Consider the following 20491-nt stretch of genomic DNA (forward strand, 5'->3'; position numbering starts at 1 on the left):
TATATATATATATATATATATATATATAAACTTGATGAGTAGTATTTTGAGCCAAAACGAGCCGAACACGAACGAACACATCTTAGTTCGTGTTGGGCTCGTTAACTTATTGAACGAAATTAACGAGCCAAACACGAGCTTCTTAACGAGTCGATCACGAGCTGTTTGAGAACAACGAACCGTTTTGACAGCCCTAGATGTGGTCAATAGTTCTACTAAAAAAAAACTTCACATCTATAACTCACACAAAGAAAATAAAAAACCTAAGGAACCCTTGACCACAATACAACTCACACAAGAAAAATAAACATTAGAAAACATTATCAGTACGAACATACAGAATATTTAAACAATCATCGTTAATAAAACGAGAAAGCTCCAAATGAACCGAAATAGAGAAATTAAATTCGTGAGAATTCAAATCTCTTTTAGCAACCCAATTAGCATGTTGATTACCTTCACGGTGGATAAACAGTCACTGCACATACACATAATTGAGTAATGCAAAAAAATATTTCATATGAATAATCAAAAGTTAAGGATAATCCTTCTTCTTCATGTTGTAATTCCACGACTCCAAAGAGTCCATCTGAATCTCAATATTCTTCCAACCACATTTAACGGGCAATAACAAAGCCAAAAGAATTGCATTCGCTTTCACACGACGAGGAGAGACAGCGACAGCTGAAGCAGTAAACCACAGTCAATAAGTACCCATATAATTTCGACAAACACCACCAATTCCTACAAGAGCATTGTTCCAACTTCCATCTGTATTGAACTTTAAAACACTCTTCTTAGGCTTATTCCACATAACCAGATTAGTCATTGGTTTGCGGTAAATAGGAATCAAGATATTGAACTTATTAAACAACTTCAGAAGATCTGAACCAACAGGTTTCATGACCTTGCCTCATTTAATCATTTTAAAAATAAAGTTTCTAATATAAGCAAAACAAGAGAGCTTAGAGATCAAATTACCTATATGTTTACCCTCATTACAGACAAACCAAAGGAACCAAAAAACTACTATAGGCGTAGAAACAAAAAACAAAAACAAACCTCCACCATAAGATCTCCAACTACTAAAATAACCAACAATATAATTATTAGTAACATCATTCATTCTTTTATCATAAAGGATAAAAACTTTAAACCATATATCTTTAGGAAACGAGCAACTAATGAAAATATGTTTCATATTATCCTCATAATTATTGCAAAGACAAGAACTAAAAGAATCTCTCAAACTTTTCATCTTAAGAATGTCGTTAGTAATGATGATTCTATGGAAGAGCCTCCGAATAAAAAAGAATGAGCTGGCTAAACGAAAGAATTCCAAACCCAAGATAAATTCATACCATTAAAAATCTGCAAAGCCCGAGCAAAAATTTTAAGGATAAAATTGCAACTTTGACCCTTAATATTGATTTTATCAATATCATTAGTAAGAGGAATCATAGCAATTAGATTAACATGATCTTTGCTAACTAGATAACTCAGTTTATGGAATTCCCAAGTATCATTATTCCAACAATCTTTAACAGAAAACTCCACATCAAAAGAACCTAAATAAGAATTAGCCAAAGGAGCATCTCCTACCCAATTATCATACTAGAAACTACAACTCCCAACACCAACATCCCAACAGAAGAAATCCTCAATAATTCAGGCAAATTTAAGCATTTCTTTCGAAACAAAAGAGTCAGAAAAATTAGGAGTAATAGATAAAAGATGAGAATTACCACTATTTTTTTCAGATCAACAAAGACCAAAGAGAATTGTCATTTATGAATTGAAACCAAAATTTCATTTAATTGATTTTCATAGAATCAATGATGCTTCTAAAGTCCAATCTACCAGACCGAGTAGGTTTACACATTTTCACCCAACTCATCTAATGAATCTTATGGTCTTTAATTGCCCAAAAGAATTTATTAATTATTATTGTTATTATTATTATAGCATTTTTTATCCGTGTGTGTGTGTGTCTCCGATCAGGGTCTATCACGTGTACAAGCAGACTCACCCATATATTAAATAAGGGTGTGTCTGTACACGTGACGCACCCCGATTGGAGTCCAGATTCAATAATTTCTCGTGGTTGTTGGCAGGGATTTATCAACAATAGTTGCTTACCATTTATATGTGAACCGAAATAATTTGCTACTGCGTGGACGCGACGCAACCAAACATTTGAAATTATTAAATCATAAACTTGCTTTGTCATGTTATGAAATTATTATTTGTTAATAATTTTATATCAACGGCTGAGATTTGAGAAGCAAGCCTATAAATAGCTATTATGCAAGAACATATTTTGCATATAGCAGCCCACACTCTACTCCTTTGTCCAAGAATTTAGAAATTAGTTGCAATGTCACCTACTCGAATTGGTATCGATTTCAGCGGGTCGCCGCTCAGAGTTGGTGGGCTCCTCCTCGGCAAATACATAGTTGTCGGAGGGACAAAGGGTTAATAACACTAATAATAATAATATAAAATCTTGAAAATAAATACAGATGAATACAAATATTTATAAATATAAATATTTTTCTATTTTTTCTTTTCTTGTGCAGGTCTAAATCTGACGGGGGAAAGCGCTTCGCCGTCACGGCCGCCTACATCGAGAAGGAGAGGCCGGAAAAGGAGACGACGCTCGCCATCATTTCAACCACCGGCGGCTTTCTCGACGTCAGCGTCATCAACATAAGGGTCAATGATGCCCGAAGTATGAACTATCACCTCATCCTCAGAGATCACAAGTTTCACAGTGAGCCGATCGACTTCGATGAGAAGAAGGAAAGTTCTCGCGGCGGGCTTGTTGGAGCGGTGGTAAAGACGCTTGTTTTCGAACCATTTGAGAAGGCTTTCCAAGTTCTGGAGAATATTTTGATTTCTCTGCACATCGGAGAGGCAAAGGTGGACAAGTTGGTGTACGTCGGGAAAGCGTCGAAGTCGGAAAAACTGAGAGAGGCGGCAAATAAGAGCTTTCCCCACGCTGGGGAGTGGGAAGGCATAGATGATCCTGAGGAGGTGGCGGCCCATGGCGCCGCATTTCTTTCTTACGATGACAAAAGGTTGCCGGTATCCCTGCCAGGCAGCATCGCAGACGTGGGCCCATGAAATAAAATAAGGCGGGTGCGTCCCTTATATATATAAATATATATTCAAATAAATAAAAGCTCTCTGCCGTTAAAAAATAGCGTGGATGATAGGAAAAAATATTGCATTCGGAGTCCCGACACGTATAGAGGGAATGAGCGGAGCTTTCAACTCCGCTGTATCATGTCTGTTATCTAGACTCAGTTTAAGTACGGACTCCGGGCGCAAGCATAATCTTTCTTTCCTCTCCACGGAGAGAATATGATGATGTGTATGGGTATATGCATAAATATGTATGTGATGATGTCTGTGTGTGTAAAAAAATATAAATGTGTGTTTTGAAATAAATCAAAGCCCGTTATGGCATGATATGAGTAAATATTTTAGGCTTTATTGCTAGCTTCAAGTTTAGCCTACATAAAACTAAAAGTAATTTCAAGAAACTTTCAATCATCAAATGAGGGCATAATGACAAATTCATTGGAAAAAAGAGCAAAAAATTTCAAGAAAAAAACAGGTTTGGGCAAATACCCTGCCGAAAAAATAAAAAGAGTAGCAACTCTTACTCGAACTGTAAACTATATTAGCTCGAACGTCAAATATGCAAGTCTACCATATTAAAGTATAGGAAAATTTGCATGAACACCACTCTATTCTTTTGTATTTACATATCAAACATCTAAATTACAATTTTTACATACATGTCATCTTCACTGTGCATAAAAAGGTGTATACGCTATTAGAAGTTTAAATAATGATGATTTTGATGTGATATGAAATATTTGAGTGCTACAAATATAATAATTAAAATTTAGGTGTTAGATATATAAATACATGAGAATTGGGGGGTATGTATGTTAATAGGTCCTCAAATAGACAAAATTCACCTAAATATACATGTCATCTTCCCTATATTGAAATTTTGTGCTCCCACAAACGAGAACCTGGATCCTACATGTCTAACATGAATCTAAGGTCGTCCAACTGATAATCTAACTACATGAAAAAGAATGAAATATTTTGCCTCGGAATATTTCATGCTACAAAAGACTTTCTCCCACCTTATTGAGGATTTAAATAAAAAGTTTAATTCAGCGAAGGTACTTCCCAAAAATATAAAATTCGAGTCGAGCAGCAAAAGCTTTCAAAATGAAGTATGTAAAACTAAACACAAATTATCAAAACGAGTCTGCTAGATAGATATACACAAGGCAAACGTTAAAATACTTCTTAGTCGATCTTCGGACCAGCACCCCTACCCACCTGCCTAGGGAGCATCCTCATCCATGTCGCCACCGCCGGGCACATTAGCTCCAGCACTCTGATACATCGTAGCAGTGATAGGATTGCAGATTCCCTCAAGCTCCTTTATCTTATCCTCAAACTCATCAGAGGCTAACTTCTCATCCTTCATTGTGTTCCTCATGTTTAATGCTCCAATGTATTCTTAGCCTCCACCTTTTTTTTATGTTCTTCATCCTCAGACTCGTGTTGTATTATAGTATAAATGATCTTCAAGGACATCCGGTCAAACTCATTGAATAGCTCTATATGCATACATGTTTTTCTCTACAAATTGCAAAGTTTCATCATAATCCATGTTAATTTGTTGGGGAAATAAAATATGTTGATGAATTTCAAGATGTCAATTAGGTGCTTCTTTTTCTTTATTTTGCCTTAAGATAGTTGTTACACCTCTTTTTGATTATTTTTTCTTATTGCTTTCAAAATTTTTTGTGATGAGATATTTTTTACAATTTGATATATTAAAAGATAGTAATTATTAAAAAAAAACTATTTTTCTATTTTTTTAAAATACTTATAATTACTACACAAATTTTTAAAAATGTTTTTTTCCCTTACATAACTTGATAATCTCCTTTACAGAAAATCAAAACCGCTCCAATTGGACCTTAAAAATTTGTCACATGTCGTTAGGGCTGCCAATTTGGCTCGTTGTTCGTGAACAGCTCGTGTTTGGCTCGTTACGCCGAACACGATCAAATTTTTAAGCTCGAAATGTAAACGAGCCGAACACGAACAATAGTTTGTTTGACACGAACAACAATTTGTTCGCTCGTGTATGACTCGAAATGACTCGAAAAAAAATTATATAACTTTACTAGAGCATGGGGTAGGGGAGCTCGGAGTGATCCTTCGCGAGGAGAGGAGAGGAGCTCGGCGAGGAGGAGGGAGGGAGGCTCGGCTGGGTTTCGCGAATCGGGAAGGGGGCAGCGATGGGTGCGTGAGTAAGGATCGCTTTTTCTGTTATTTTTAAGTTATTTTCAGTTATCTTTTTTTTTGTTATTTTCAATAATATCGAAATAACTCAGAAATAACTCGTCATCTTTATTTTTAGGGTATTTCTGGTAATTTCAGTAATATTAAAAATAGTTCAGAAATAACCTGAAAATAACTTAAAAATAGCTTGGTCCGGACGTAGAACTACGTCAGGAGTCTGCACAGAAAATTTTTTTGTAAGGGATTAGGGATTTAATATTTTCTTTTTTTAATTTATTTTAATATTTTATTCATCTTTTTAATATTTCACTTAATATTAGACTCTGCACGAAATCATATCAAAATTGATGTCCATTCTAGATAATTTCAACGTTCTGAAAGCGTGTGATGTCGTCTATTTCATCATCTGGTGTCTTTCGGACAACCTCGTCAACGATCGGGGTAAAAATAATGTGTTAGATTTAATTTTCGTCTAAGTTTTGGTTTGTTATCGATCGTTTTGAAAATTAATTTTCATTTCAATTAATTATGAAACCAATAAAGGTGTGAGCGATGTGAATTTTGACATTTATGTGCGTCGACTCGCCGAATCGTGATATTTGTGCGCGAATGTGTGAAAGTCGTAATGTGTTTTCCTGAGACTTTTAAATTCTATGGGAAGTCTCTTTGGGGCTCCACATGTTGGTCTTAACCTTCCAAGTGCTGGAAGCTTATGATCATCCACGTAGGGTTTTAAAAAGAACTAGGAGGTGATTTGAATTTCTATGTTGGTGAGTTCCATCTCTAATATTTTAGGATAGTCAAAGAGAAAGTTCTATGACTAAATTATAAACATTAAGAGTAAAGAAATATCTCACCAAAAATGAAGTTAACATCAACCTAAACCCGACCTGAATAGTAAACGGGTCGAAAATTAAGACCCGAAACAAGGGTTGACCCGCTAACACGAACCGACCAAAATTTTTTTGTTTATTCGGGTCATATTTAGGTGTTCGGGTTCAACCCGAACCCGACCAGAATAATAAACTGGTTGAATTCTCTGAATTGGACTAGACTCAAGAAATATTTGGGGTGAATCGTAACTAAGATTTTTGAGTCGAGTTCAAGTCATGTTAGCTTGTCGGGTCAATTTTTGACACCGCTTGCTGTTGGTTTTGTATTTTCTGACAATTCAAATACTTCTTTTTTCTGGCTTAGTTGAGTTGGGCTGTGGATTTGTGCTCTTGAGTTAGACTTTTGCTTTGAGTCACAACCATACTCTAGCATTGCATCCTATTTTTGTATTAAAAATGATTGCAGATTAATTTTTTATATGCTTCTATTAATTGGTTGGATTTTCTATTCAATTATTTATAAAAGTATAGCAAGGTTTATTATTATGGCATGTTTCCTTTGATACTTCGATGCTTTGACGAATATTTGGGTGGTGAATCTTACTTTGGGAAAAAATTTGCGTACGTCAAGGGGTACGCATCTCTGCGTATATAATAGTGTACATGAGAGTTACATGAGAGTTACATGAGAGTTACAAGGGGGTTATAACCTGTTGTACCTCCCGTGTAACTCCCGTGTAACCTCCTGTATAAATCCCGTGTACCCCACTGTAACAATTATACATGCTTGTAACTCTTATGTAACTCTCGTGTACACACTTGTAACTCCCATGTAACTCCCGTGTACACTATTATATACGCAGAGATGCGTACCTCTTGACATACTCAAATTTTTTCCCTTACTTTGTGGGCTTACCCGGGCTCTCGCACGATATTCATGAGCAACACGTTAAGTTTAGTGGCACCTAAAAAGCAATAGTGAAATTGGGCTACCCCAAAACCGTTACCCATTCCTAAATTCTTCTAGCATTGGCCGGAATATAAGAGGCCCCGACTTCGATCACGGCTGAACGGCCACATTCCCGTGGAGATCACGCGAAAAAGCTATGCAAAACCTCGTTTCCCCATTGCAAGTTTTCTCTTTAGCCGCCGACAATGCGAAGAGCCGGGTCGCTTCGAAGCATGGTGTTCGGTAAGATTTCGTACCCTTCCGATGCAAATTTAACTTGTATGCGGATTAAGATGCAGGGATATGCTCTTCTGGTAGCTTAATGTCTTCTTTAACCACCAATGTGTGTTTTTATTTACTTCTTTCACTAATTTTAGTGCTAGATTTTCATTGAAGGTTCAATTCGTCTATTTGGCAGTCTGTCTGTCAAAATATGGGTACATTTAGCTCAATAATGGTAATGCTGACGGAAATACTTAGTAATAAAATACTTGAGAAAGCCCGTATGTGACGAACATCTTGTTGCCACCCGAATAAGTAGAAGTTCAAATGCCATGAACATATCCATGTATATTTTTGTAGGTATATTTCATAGGAGAATATATTTTTAATAGATCACCTTTGGAAAGAACCCAACAGTAATTAAAATAAAAAGAAGTGAATAGGATCAAATATTAGAATTATGATCTTTTGTTTTATAGCAGTACTCACGAGGGCATGAACTAATATATATTGAAAACATTATTTTAAATTAATAGATCAGATCATAATATTGAACATGAAATTGCGAGATATCATATATTACGAAGAATTCTAGAAGTTTTGAGGACAAACAAATATAGAAACAACACACACACAGGCGTCGTAGCTATTAATGATTGTCTAAATACACAATTATGAGCAGGGGCAAGATTTAAATATTATTATTTATATTAAAATATTCATTTAAATAGAATTTAATGTATATTTATTCTATTTTGAAAAAATAATTTTATTTGATTATAAATCTTTGTAGCCTTGTAGTCCATTAAATTATTTAAAAAATAATACTCATCAATTTATACGATTTAATCATTTTCGAGCCAAATTGAGCTAAACATGAATGAATAAAACTTTGTTTGTGTTCGGCTCGTTAATATATCGAGCGCAAAAGAATTGTTTGTGTTCAACTCGTTTGCTTGCGAACGAATTGAACACGAGCTACATAACAAACTAAACACGATTTGTTCACGAACAACAAGCTACACGTGCTCAAATGAGCAGCAGTTCTTTCAATTGAAAAACTTTTATTTAAGCAGTTATGAGTTTCAAAAGCTCATCATCACAAAACACAGATGGCATTAATGGCTATGACGTTTATCTTGGTGATAGGGATACAAGAAAGTTGGTGAGATTGATGGAGGTAATTGTATTTATCCTCTTCTTAAAAGTAAATGAGACATGTCTTTGATGTAGCTGAAATGAGGGACACGAAGGCTACAGATGACACTAAAATTAAACGGATCTGTCCTTCACTAGAGGCGGAGATGACATGACTTGAAGGCATTGATGAGCTGATGTGGAAAGATCATGAAAAGGGTATTGAAGATTATTTGGTCCTTCATTAGAGTTGGAGATGCCATTACATGAATGTGATGATTTAGGTGGCATGGTAAGACCACAGGAGTATTGAAGGCAATTGAAGTAATCCTTTCCTAAATTAAGTTGGATATGACATGTCTTGAAGTCAACAGTGAGACAATGCGGCAAGGTTGTATCGGCAATTAAAGAAAGTTGGGCTGATCCTTTCTTATCGATGCAGATGTCATGGCTTGAATACGGAAACAAAACAGCTTATTAAGGTTGAGGGATATTAAAGATAATTATTGGATTGGTTCTCTGTTGGAGGTAGAGATAACACAACTCTGAAGGTAGTATCATAGTGATGCAAGAAAGTCATGGGGTCCATTGAGTATGGTTGGAACGGTCCTCCCTTGGAATTGGAGATAAAAAACATCTTTCCAGTATTACAATGTTGCGGAGGCCACTATAGACGCATGATCAATTCTCCATTATAGGTGTGGACAATCCCTTCTTTGAAAGTTGTGGGGACTGAATGGTCCAAGTTAGCGAGATTTATAATAGTTGAGATAATCCCTCTTCTGAATCCCTCTTTTAAAGGTATGCTGGAACTAAGCAATTTAAAGTAAATGATAGTAGGGAATAATATTCTCTTCTTAAAAAGTAGGGGAACCATTTGACTCAAAGGTAACTAACATAATCTTGGTTCTGATATATGCATGGAAGCAAAAGTAGCTATGTTACAAGTTTGGTTCCATTATAGCTTTGAAGATGATATTGACTACGACACAAGCAAGGTTGTATTGTATCCTCGAAAGGAGATGATTGCTTATCAAATTCCATTGTGTTTGGCTCCAAGCGGCTTGAAAATTCTACAGCTCTAGGACAATGATTGTTCATAGGATTTCTTTTGGCGCCAATTATCCTTGGCTTAAAAGATGTTATACTTTTTCATTATATTTGTTTTGTTGATTTTTCATAACTCTGTGCTCCTCTTTGTTTAGGAAATCCTAAAGCAAGTTTATAATAATCATTCGTAGGAGTTTCTCGTAACTCTGTGCTCCTCCATGCTTAAAAAATTCTATAGCTATGAAGGCCTCAAATGAATAGTATTGGGGTCTATTAATAGATTTTGAGTGTGTATTATAGTCCTTATCCAATGCTAGATTGAAACATTCTATGCTCTTATCAATGAGAAATGAACTGGTTCACGCCCTTAGTCAAAAGATGATTGAAAGGCTAACCCAACCCAATCAACTCTTCTTGGAAGTGGATGATTAGAGACAACCACTATGATGCCTCTAAGTAACAAATAAAATATACACCTTATAGATCATAATTCAATGAGTCTAAACAGAGCTGGCAAGTAGAAAATGTGATGATTGACTTGATGGGAATAACTTTGAGAAAGCTTGTGGATCAATTTTTGGGTTGCTATAAACTAATAACAATAGACTATTTTTGTATTAAAAATTTTGCCTACTCAAAAGCAATTATATGATGCAAATGGCTTATGAAATAAAGATCCAGAGAGATTGCTATTGCACTAGGAATTAACAGGATGAACTACACACACCACTAAATTGTTGTTTGCAGCTGGGGCTTTCTAGCGGATTAGTTTGACATCTTCTTAGTCGGCTTGCCCTAAGGCAGTGGTGGCCACCCCCTTTTTTTCTATAATCTTCATGTTGTTTGATGGAGAAGGAGAAGGAGAAGGGGGTATGATGATATAGAAGTAAGGTGAGGAAGGTTCATGGAACCAATAGAAACTATAAAATCAAGGAAATCAAATTTTCTTTGGAGGAATTAGAGCTCTCTTTAAATTAAATCAAATAAAGTGAGATAAAGACAATGCACAAGCGTTAGATAGAGTGACCAATAGTTATAATTGACTCTTGGATTTTGCACTAATTGGAGAAAAGAGAGAAAATTGAGTACCTCTTATATCAATATTGGAGGTGGCAGGAAAAATAAGAAGGAAAATCATTCAATCACTTTAAGCTTCATCATTACACCCCAAGGCTTCCTATTTATATAGAAATAACATTCAATTTATATCTATTTTTAGTTCCAACTAAATGTAACTAATTTATAAAACCATTTCTAATTTTTTTATGTCCATTTAAATTATGGATAACCATAGCTTAAGAGAGTTTGGTTTGATGTACAAAGCTTGCACTGCATTCCTTTTGTAGGAGTTTCAAAGAATCTGGGTGTTTGGCCAAATGAATTCCAAATGCAATGTAAAGTTCAGTGCATTTCAAATGTTCTTTAGAGTTCAATTTTAATTTATTTAGAATTTTTTGGATTTAGGTGAATTCTAAATATATCGATTTGTGTAAAGTGTTGCGTTGCTTGCCCCCAATCGCTGACCTCAGCCCTTCGTTGGCTACCTGCAACCACCACCCTTGTCCCGTTTTAGTCGGTTGATGTCGTCACCTGCCCTGCAACCCGCTAATCAAACAAAAAAAAAATGAAGTCTTATTTTTATTTTACTTTGAAGCAAACAACTTCAAAGCATTCTAAACACAAAAATTTCTTTTACACCTCATTCATTTTATACTATGTTATTTTTTTTAGCAACCAAATGTCCCCTAGAACAAATGATTATTCCCTTTGGTCTCTCTTTGAAGATTATCTAATCATGTATAAATAGATGATAGCTTTAGGGAGAGATATTACATAGTTTTCTTGATTTCCTCTATATAAATTTTTCACCTACTACAGCTTGGTAACTTATGTAATAATCTATATTTAAGAAATCAGGTAAAAATTTTTGGCTATTTATAATGTACCTCAAATTTTGCATGCTTAGATTTCAACCGAATCAAATTTATGAAATTTTATGTGTCAAATCAATCAATTTGATATATAACATTTAATATAAATTGTGAATAGAATGAGAGGTATAAAATTTATAAGATATTGAGTTAAGTAAATTAATTAAACCTTAATTATTCTAAATCTCTCCCTAATCCTGCATTTACTTTTCCTACCGACATTGCCCACGCGATATTTACCTCTAGGATGCGTTGAATGGCTAGTTTATTTTCCAAAGCCTTCAAATCCCTCTCCCATCCCTTGGTTTTGTTCACAGCCGCGGGTTTCTGCGATCGGTTTCTACAACCGCACGATCCAGGTGCATGACAAGGGAGCCATAGCTCACAGTAGAGAACTCCGGGGAGAAATTGGTGAGTATGAAACCCTCTCTCATGCTATTTGAGACATTCTTTTTCTTTCTCACATTTTCATTTTGAGATTTTGTTGCGAATCATGCGTCTTTATCGTCTCCAGTCGTTGTACTGGAAGAGAGATTGCGTGGAAAGCGATGAATTTGGTTTGTAACTTCTGTAAGGATCTTAAACGAGAAATTAATAACTGTAGGAAAGGACTGACATGATAAGAAGAAGAGAGAAGAATATTTGACAATTTAGGGTAGGGTTGTGTTATGCTGCAAAACTCGTTTAAGGTACATTTAAGCTAATCATTTATGTTTTGAGTTAAATCACTTCATGAGCCATAATATCCTAAAATTCGAAGGTATTTACATATTCCAAGTTGTTTACATGAAGTAATGAGCTCAAGTCGAGCGTATGGATGTTAGTCGTAGGACAACTCCATAAATTGGGGTAGACTAATTCTAACGATAATTGCTTGAATTATAAAGTTTGATTTTTGTTCTATAGATTGTTAATATCAACATAAAGGTTATTGCGACATCTAGTTAAGTACCGAAGATTAAGAATCTAACGTGATAACTTAGATGAGTAATTATGTTTCTAAATTTCAATAATATTCTTTATTTTAAAATGCATGTTCTAATTTAGTTAAATCTTTCATATTGTTGAACATGATAGATATGAATGAAAAATATGTATGAGATGCATGATATGTATAATTTACATGATATGTAAGATAGACATGATAGAAAAATGTATGCATGAGAAGAGATATATATATGATATGAGAGATATGTATGTTATTTAGTTGCACAACAAAGTAAGTATGCATTTTAGTAGATTCATAAAGATGTCTCTGATTATTGTATTTTATAAAGAATAAAATAACTTATATATGAAAAAATGTATGTTCATAGGAGTTCACGACATGATTGTACATGCGGGAGGCGTCAATATACCCGCATGCGTAAAGATTTTTTCTGTCATTCTAGAAAATTGTGATGGTTAGATCAGTATCTGTTGTGTTCACAAAATCATATCGGCTAGGGGAGAATAGACCAGAGCTTCTCCAAATAATTGTGATGTTTACATTGTTAACCGCTGTACTGACGTGATAATATCGACTAGGGGTATGTAAGGGCATTTTCACCCTATACAATTGTGTTGTTTTGATCACCGAGCGCTGTGTCGACAGGATAAAATCAATAAAGGGTGTGTTAAGTTTTATTGACGACGATCCTCAAAGAAACAGATATATATGTAAAGAGTATAAAGTAAAAGTAAAACTAAAGTAAATGCATATAGAATATTTGAATATTTTCATTTAGAAAATGTCATTGCTATATGCATTAAAATATATAAGATTTCTTATAAAAATATGAAAGATTAGCGTATTATAAGTTTTCTTATAGAGATATGAAAGACCATAATATATATTGATTTCTTTTATTTGAGTTATTGTAATTTAGAAGTGTGATTACTTCTGAGTTATCTTTAAATAACTCATTATTTTGCTTCAATATTTTTTTAAGTTTAATCTTTTGAAAGGGTTGAATGCAAGAGGATTAATTGTGTATTGGAGATGATAACAACAACTGAAAATGTATAAATTTCTATTTGTTAATTTAAAGGATGAATGCAAGAGGATTAATTGTGTATTGGAGATGATAACAACAATTGAAAATATACAAATTTCTATTTGTTAATTTAAATTATTTCTTTAGTGGTTCTTTTATGAATTTTTAAATATTTTGTTAGTGATAAACATAGAATAATAGATAATTATTTTTCACTGTCTGACTTTCCTTTTCCGTCTTGATTAATTACAAGCCCCAGGTCGGGCCGTGTCAACCTACTCGTGATTTTGAAATTACAATTCTATAATTGCAAGTTGAAACTTTCATTGTTAAACTTATATTTTTTTTTCTTAAGGGCCTCTTGGATCATAGTTTCCCTTTTTATGTCATATTCTCTCACAAATGCAATTGATTAGAAAGTAATGATAACCAAACTATAAGATCATCACCTGCTTAATATTATTGATATTAATTAATTAAAAATTATATTATTTTCTTTTCCTCGCCAAATGGATTATTCATTTGATGTGATTATCCCATATGATGACCCTTTTCTTGTATAAAATACCCAGTTGTATGATTGCTTTGGTAAAACCCATCTACATGAAGCTTAGTTTTTTGATGTGGATGGATATTCTAATCAATTAACCCTCGATGAAGCCGGTGTTGATGTACTATTCCAAGCAGTAAATTGTTCTTGCATATAAAGATTAATACAATAGAGTTTATTCTTTTCTCTTCATTTGAATTACTTCATAAAAAATCTCTGTTGAATCCGCAAAGCTATCTCAATTTTGTATTTAGCCCGTTGGGTATATGGTTTCTTCCTTTGAAAATCATCTTATGGTCTCCTCTAGTTTCTTACACCATGGTCCTCTTGGATCATATCCATTTCTTCTTAGATTCTTGCAAGGAGAATGGACATTTTTTTTAACATGCCAATGATTAGTTCAACAAAATATGTTTGTCAATTCTCTTCTTCATCCATCTCTGTAGTTTGACTTCCATTTTTTCTAGCTATGTTGGTGCCACCATTTGACAACTGTATGTTCAAGAACAACTAACAGAGTTGCTATTTGATCGCTTTTTTGCTTGGCTGTATGATTTTTGACATGAGAAAATGACTCTTTTAAGTTCTTTCAAAATTTTTCTGATTCTGTATTCTCTTTTTTGATGAGATTTTTTCGTTGCAGAACTTTTTAGGCTTTTCCTTAATATCATACAAATCACTATGAAATCCTATGTGTTGGAACTAGTGCTTTGATATCAATTGATCAGGTAAGACTCGTGGAACCCGTAGAAAATGATATAGCTGTTAGATTTTTACATAAAGAAAATGTTGCTTTCTCTATCTAAGAGAGAGAGAGAGAGAGAGAGAGAGAGAGAGAGAGAGAGAGTTGAATAATGTATCATTAGAGAAATTTAAGCCTCGATAAAATTTGTAGAGTTTTGATTTTATCAATTATGTTTAGATATATTGCAATAAAATATTACAACAAAATGATCTTGATAAAATATTTTTAGCAAATTAAAAATTCAACAAATGTAATTCCTGATTTTGAAAAAATAATTTCAGCAAATTTAGATTTTCAAATGGAAAAAATATGATTTGAATTTATGTGATTTGATATTCAGTTGTAAATACATGAATCAAGATAAGATATGTGATGGATTAGCAAAATTAATTTTAACAAAAGTGATTTTTGATATATATGAAATAATTTTAATAAATTAATTCCTCACATGTGATTCAAAATTATGCAACTTAAAATTATAGAATCAATACACCAGCTAATAAATCTTAGCAAATGTAATCCCATTTTTTATTTTATAGAATAATTCTAGCAAATTAATTTTTCACAAATGATGGATGTGATTTAAATCAACTGACTAGTAGTCTTGATTTAAATTAATATGAAATACTTGTTGTGAGATATGTACTTCTTGACATAGAAATGAAGCGCAAAGAAGCGCAAAGAACACAAGCAAAAAAGAACACAAGCAAACACAGATCGTTTACGTGGCAAGATCCGACTGGATCTACCTCCACTGGAGGGAATCAATCAAATAGTTCACTAAGGCAAAAGAAATAGATAATACATAGCTTATACATAGAGATGAGCCCTCATCTTCCTTCTATGGCCTCCCTCTCAAGCGACACCTTGATACAAGGCCTCAAGATGCTCTCCTCCTCTCTAACTCTATAGCTATTATCTCCTCCTTTGTGGTAGCTTAAGATCTCTTCTCCCTTTCCTCTCTATTTATAGAAGGAAGAGAGGGGTAGGTGGGAGGTAGGTAAGCAGTAGGTGAGCGGTATGTCACGCTCCGCCAGTATTATGACATGATGGAGTATTCTAGAAGATGGAGGTCTAATGAACAACCTAGAAGAATCTAGAATATGTATGTACATAAGAATAGTGTAGAACTATCTAGAAGCTAGAATATTATATTATAAAGCTAGAATATTATATTGTAAATCTCCCCTTGGAGAATAGTCCTACATTGGCAGTATGTAAGGCCAAAGCCATGAAGGGAGCTATAAATAAATGTCCCTTCCCTCATTCTAAGGCATCCAAGGTTTCAAGCTTTCAAGCTTTGTAATCTCTCTTTATTATTGAAGTTTTATCTTCTCTAACTCTTCTTCTTATTCTACTTTCAAGAGAGTGCTTTTGAGTTGTTAGTAGGTTAGGCTGATTTAGTGCTAAGAAAGAGCGCTAAAGCCGCACGGATAACTAGAGGAAAGTTAGTCCGTGACAGTTGGTATCAGAGCTTTGGTTCGAGGGAATGACGAAAAGCGTCAAGGAGCACGGAATGGAGTCGGAAGCCACTATTGTGGAGTCATCTCAGGGGCGAGGTCGCCAGGAGTAAAGGGACCCCGTTGCATCTAAGCCACAAGGGAGGTCTAAGGAGATCATGCATAACTTTGATTCGCGCCTTGCTCGGATGGAGGAGGCGATGAATGGCGTGGAAGGCCAAGTAGAGGACCTTGGCTAAAGGGTTGATGGACTCGAGGAGGAGTACGTCACCATCCATTCAACAATCAGAGGTATGATGCTCCAACTTGAGGAGACCTTAATGGGCCAAATGGCTAAGTTGCAGGAGGATTTTATGGGGAAGCTCCAAGAAGTGCGAAGTGCCCACAAAAGAGAGATGAATGACATGCGTGCTAGTTTGGAGGAAATGCATGGGGACATTTTGTTGTGCAAAAGAGCACTAGCAACACCCACCAACCATCAAACCTTCGAATTTAAGAGGATTGAGGTGCCAAAACCAAAGAGTTTTGGAGGAACTCGTGATGCGAAAGAAGTGGACAACTTCTTATGGGGTATGGAGCAATACTTCAGAGCAATGAGGATCACAGATGAAGAGGCAAGAATTCAATTTGCTACTCTTTATCTTTCAGATATTGCTATGCTATGGTGGAGAAGAATGCGAGGAGATGTTGAAAAAGGTATGTGCACTATCTCCACTTTTGATGGCTTTAAGAAAGAGTTAAAGAGGCAATTCTATCCTGAAAATGCAGAGGATGAGGCTAGAACCCAATTGCGAAGGCTCAAGCAAGTAGGATCGATTCGAGAATACATCAAGGAGTTTACTAGTTTGGTCCTTGAAATCCCTGATATGTCGGACAAGGATGTTCTATTCAACTTCATGGATGGACTCCAACAATGGGCAAAGACAGAACTTAGGAGGCGTGGTGCACAAGATTTCGCTTCCGCCATAGCCATTGCCGAAAGCCTGGTGGACTGCACAAAATAGTCCACAAAGCCAAAAGGTAAGAAGAGCAACTATGTCAGAAGTGGGGGAGAACGGGAGCAACATAAGGAAGAGAATCGTCGTGAATCGACCTCATTCAAAGCAAGAGACAAGGGGAAGTTCAACAACAACAACAAAACTAAACTATACAACAGTTGCTTCCTTTGTGGAGGACCACATTGGGTAAGGGATTGCCCGCAGAAGAAAGCTCTGAACTCTCTCCTTGCAAGCCATCAAGAAGTAGAGGAAAATGACATGGACGCTCAAGTAGGGACCATGCAACTACTCAACGCCGTACGTTCTTCGCCAAAAACCCCGACAAAAGGACTTCTCTTTGTAGAAGTGACTATAGGGAAGACATCCACTAATGCGATGATAGACACGGGAGCTTCTCACAACTTTATGTCTATTGAAGAAGCAAGGAGGATGGGTCTGCAAATAACTGGAGGTGGAGGCTCCATCAAGGCAGTTAACTCTGCAGCTAGGCCAATCCATGAAGTGGCTAAAGGAGTGAAGACCTGTGTAGGAGAATGGTCAGGTACGCTAAACTTTTCCATCATTCCCATGGATGATTTCAAAGTAATCCTTGGTATAAATTTCTTGGACCAAGTAAGGGCATTCCCGATACCGTTTGCCAATAGCATGTGTATCATGGGAGGCAACCAAACTTGCCTTGTACCGACAACAAGAGCTAGGCAGCAGGAGACCGGGATGTTGTCAGCCATTCAAATCAAGAAGGGCGTTCGACGAGAGAAGGAGAGCTACTTGACTATCCTTCATGACTCTGACGAAGAATCGAAGTTAGAAGAAGTCAAGCTAAAGGAAGTAGTGGAAGTTCTTGCAGAGTTTAAAGATGTGGCACCACCAGAATTACCAAAGGAACTATCGCCTAGAAGGGAGGTTGATCACCAAATTAAGCTGGAACCAGGGACTAAGCCACCAACAATGGGAGCTTACCGCATGACCCCTCCTGAATTGGCAGAACTACGCAATCAATTAAAAGTGTTGTTGGAGGCGGGATTTATCCGACCATCCAAAGCCCCCTTTGGTGCTCCGGTTCTATTTCAAAAGAAGAAGGACAACTCCTTGCGCATGTGTATAGATTATCGGGCTTTGAACAAAATTACCGTGAAGAACAAATATCCCATCCCTCTCATTGCTGACCTTTTTGATCAACTTGGGAATGCAAGATATTTCTCAAAATTTGATCTCCGACCAGGCTACTACCAAGTGAGGATAGCAGAAGGGGATGAACCACAGACAACTTGTGTGATACGATATGGATCATTCAAATTTTTGGTGATGCCTTTCGGACTAACCAATGTTCATGCTACATTTTGCACCTTGATGAACAAACTATTCCAGCCATACTTGGACCAGTTTGTTGTTGTCTATTTGGATGATATAGTGGTGTATAACAACACTCTCCAAGATCATCTAAAACATCTCCGGGACGTATTCAAAGTTCTTAGAGAAAACAAGCTATACATCAAGAAAAAAAAATGTTCCTTTGCCAAACGAGAAGTGGCATTCTTGGGGCATAGAATAAAGGAGGGAAAGCTCATGATGGAAGAAAGTAAGGTCAAAGCCATCCAAGATTGGGAACATCCCACCAAAGTACCTGAATTAAGATCCTTCTTGGGACTTATTAACTACTATCGGCGATTCATAAAGGGCTACTCCGCAAAAGCTGCTCCATTGACAGACTTGCTCAAGAAGAACAAGTTGTGGGAATGGAGTAGTGGGTGTGATGACAAAGGTATATGAAGTGCATACCGATGCTTCAGACTTTGCTATTGGAGGGGTACTCATGCAAGATAGGCACCCCAATTGCCTATGAAAACAAAAAACTTAATGAGACAGAGCGTCGCTATACAGTCCAAGAAAAGGAGATGACAACCATCATACATTGTCTTATAGTATGAAGACACTACTTGCTCGGCTCCAAATTCCAAGTCATGACAGATAATATTGCCACCAGCTACTTCTAGACTCAGAAGAAGCTAAGTCCTAAGCAAGCAAGATGGCAGGATTTTCTGGCAGAATTTGACTACATCTTGGAGTATAAGCCAGGGAAGGCCAATGTAGTTGCGGATGCGCTAAGCTGAAAAACAGAACTTGCAAGCCTGTCATAAGTCTCCAGCTCCCTCATGGACAAAATAAAAGAAGGTTTGGTCTCCAATCCACAAGCCCAAAGCATTATTGCCTTAGTGAAGGAAGGAAAAACCAGGAACTTCTGGATGGATGAAGATATCCTTTACACTAAAGGACGACGCATCTACATACCAAGGTGGGGCAACTTAAGGAAGGAGCTTATCAAAGAATGTCATGACTCTTTATGGGCGGAACACCCAGGTATGAAGCGAACTCTTGCACTTCTAAAAACAAATTACTATTGGCCAGGGATGAAGGATGAGATAGAAGAATATGCTCACACTTGTCTTGTATGCCAACAAAACAAAGTTGTCCTTCAACAACCAGGGGAGTTGTTAGAACCGCTACTTATTCCTCGAAGACCATTGGAGAGCGTCTCTATGGACTTCATCTCTAGCTTGCCAGAATCAAGTGGATTTGGAAGCATCTTAGTTATGGTGGATAGATTTAGCAAGTATGCAACATTCATTGCTGCCCCCACCGATGTTACTGCTGAGGAAGCTGCAAGATTTTTTCTATGCAACGTGGTAAAGCTATGGGGGATATCACAAAGCATTATTAGCGATTGAGATCATCGCTTCACCGGAAGATTTTGGACCGAGTTATTCAAAATGTTGGGGTCAGATCTAAACTTTTCCACAAGCTTTCATCCGCAGAGTGATGGACAAACTGAGAAGGTCAATGCTCTCTTAGAGCTATATCTGCGGCACTATGTGAGTGCCAATCAACAAAATTGGGCCAAGTTGCTAGATGTGGCTCAGTTTTCTTTCAACCTTCAAATAAATGAATCCACTAACAAGAGTCCCTTCGAAATAATCATGGGACAACAACCTATGACTCCCCTTTCCCTTACAACCTATTACGAAGGGAAAAGTCTGCCCGCCTTCAAGTTTGCCAAATCTTGGAATGAGCAACGAGAAATAGCTCGAGCTGCATTACACAAGGCCGTGAGGAAGATGAAGAAGTGGGCAGACAAGAAAAGAAAACATATTGAGTTCAGAGAGGGAGATCTAGTCCTTGTGAAGCTACTACCCCAGCAATTCAAAACATTTTGAAAGGTACATAAGGGTTTGATTCGAAGATACGAAGGCCCTTTTGAGGTAATGAAGCAGGGAAGCAGGTGGGAAAGGTCTCTTA

The 20491-nt window shown here is 36.3% G+C and overlaps 1 protein-coding gene across 1 annotated transcript in view; it reads left to right on the forward strand.

Moving 5' to 3' along the window:
- The window catches only part of LOC110022960, a 13534-nt gene extending 10060 nt beyond the window's left edge, over positions 1-3474 (forward strand). Inside the window, exons 4-5 of the mRNA XM_020722136.1 lie at positions 2331-2474; positions 2580-3474. Of these exons, the coding sequence (XP_020577795.1) occupies positions 2331-2474; positions 2580-3126 (691 nt within the window). The 3' untranslated portion in view covers positions 3127-3474. The remainder of the gene's footprint in view (positions 1-2330; positions 2475-2579) is intronic.
- The last annotated feature ends 17017 nt before the right edge of the window (positions 3475-20491 follow it).

The sequence above is a fragment of the Phalaenopsis equestris genome, unplaced genomic scaffold (assembly GCF_001263595.1).
Source record: "Phalaenopsis equestris unplaced genomic scaffold, ASM126359v1 Scaffold000203, whole genome shotgun sequence".
NCBI classification, from domain to species: domain Eukaryota; kingdom Viridiplantae; phylum Streptophyta; class Magnoliopsida; order Asparagales; family Orchidaceae; genus Phalaenopsis; species Phalaenopsis equestris.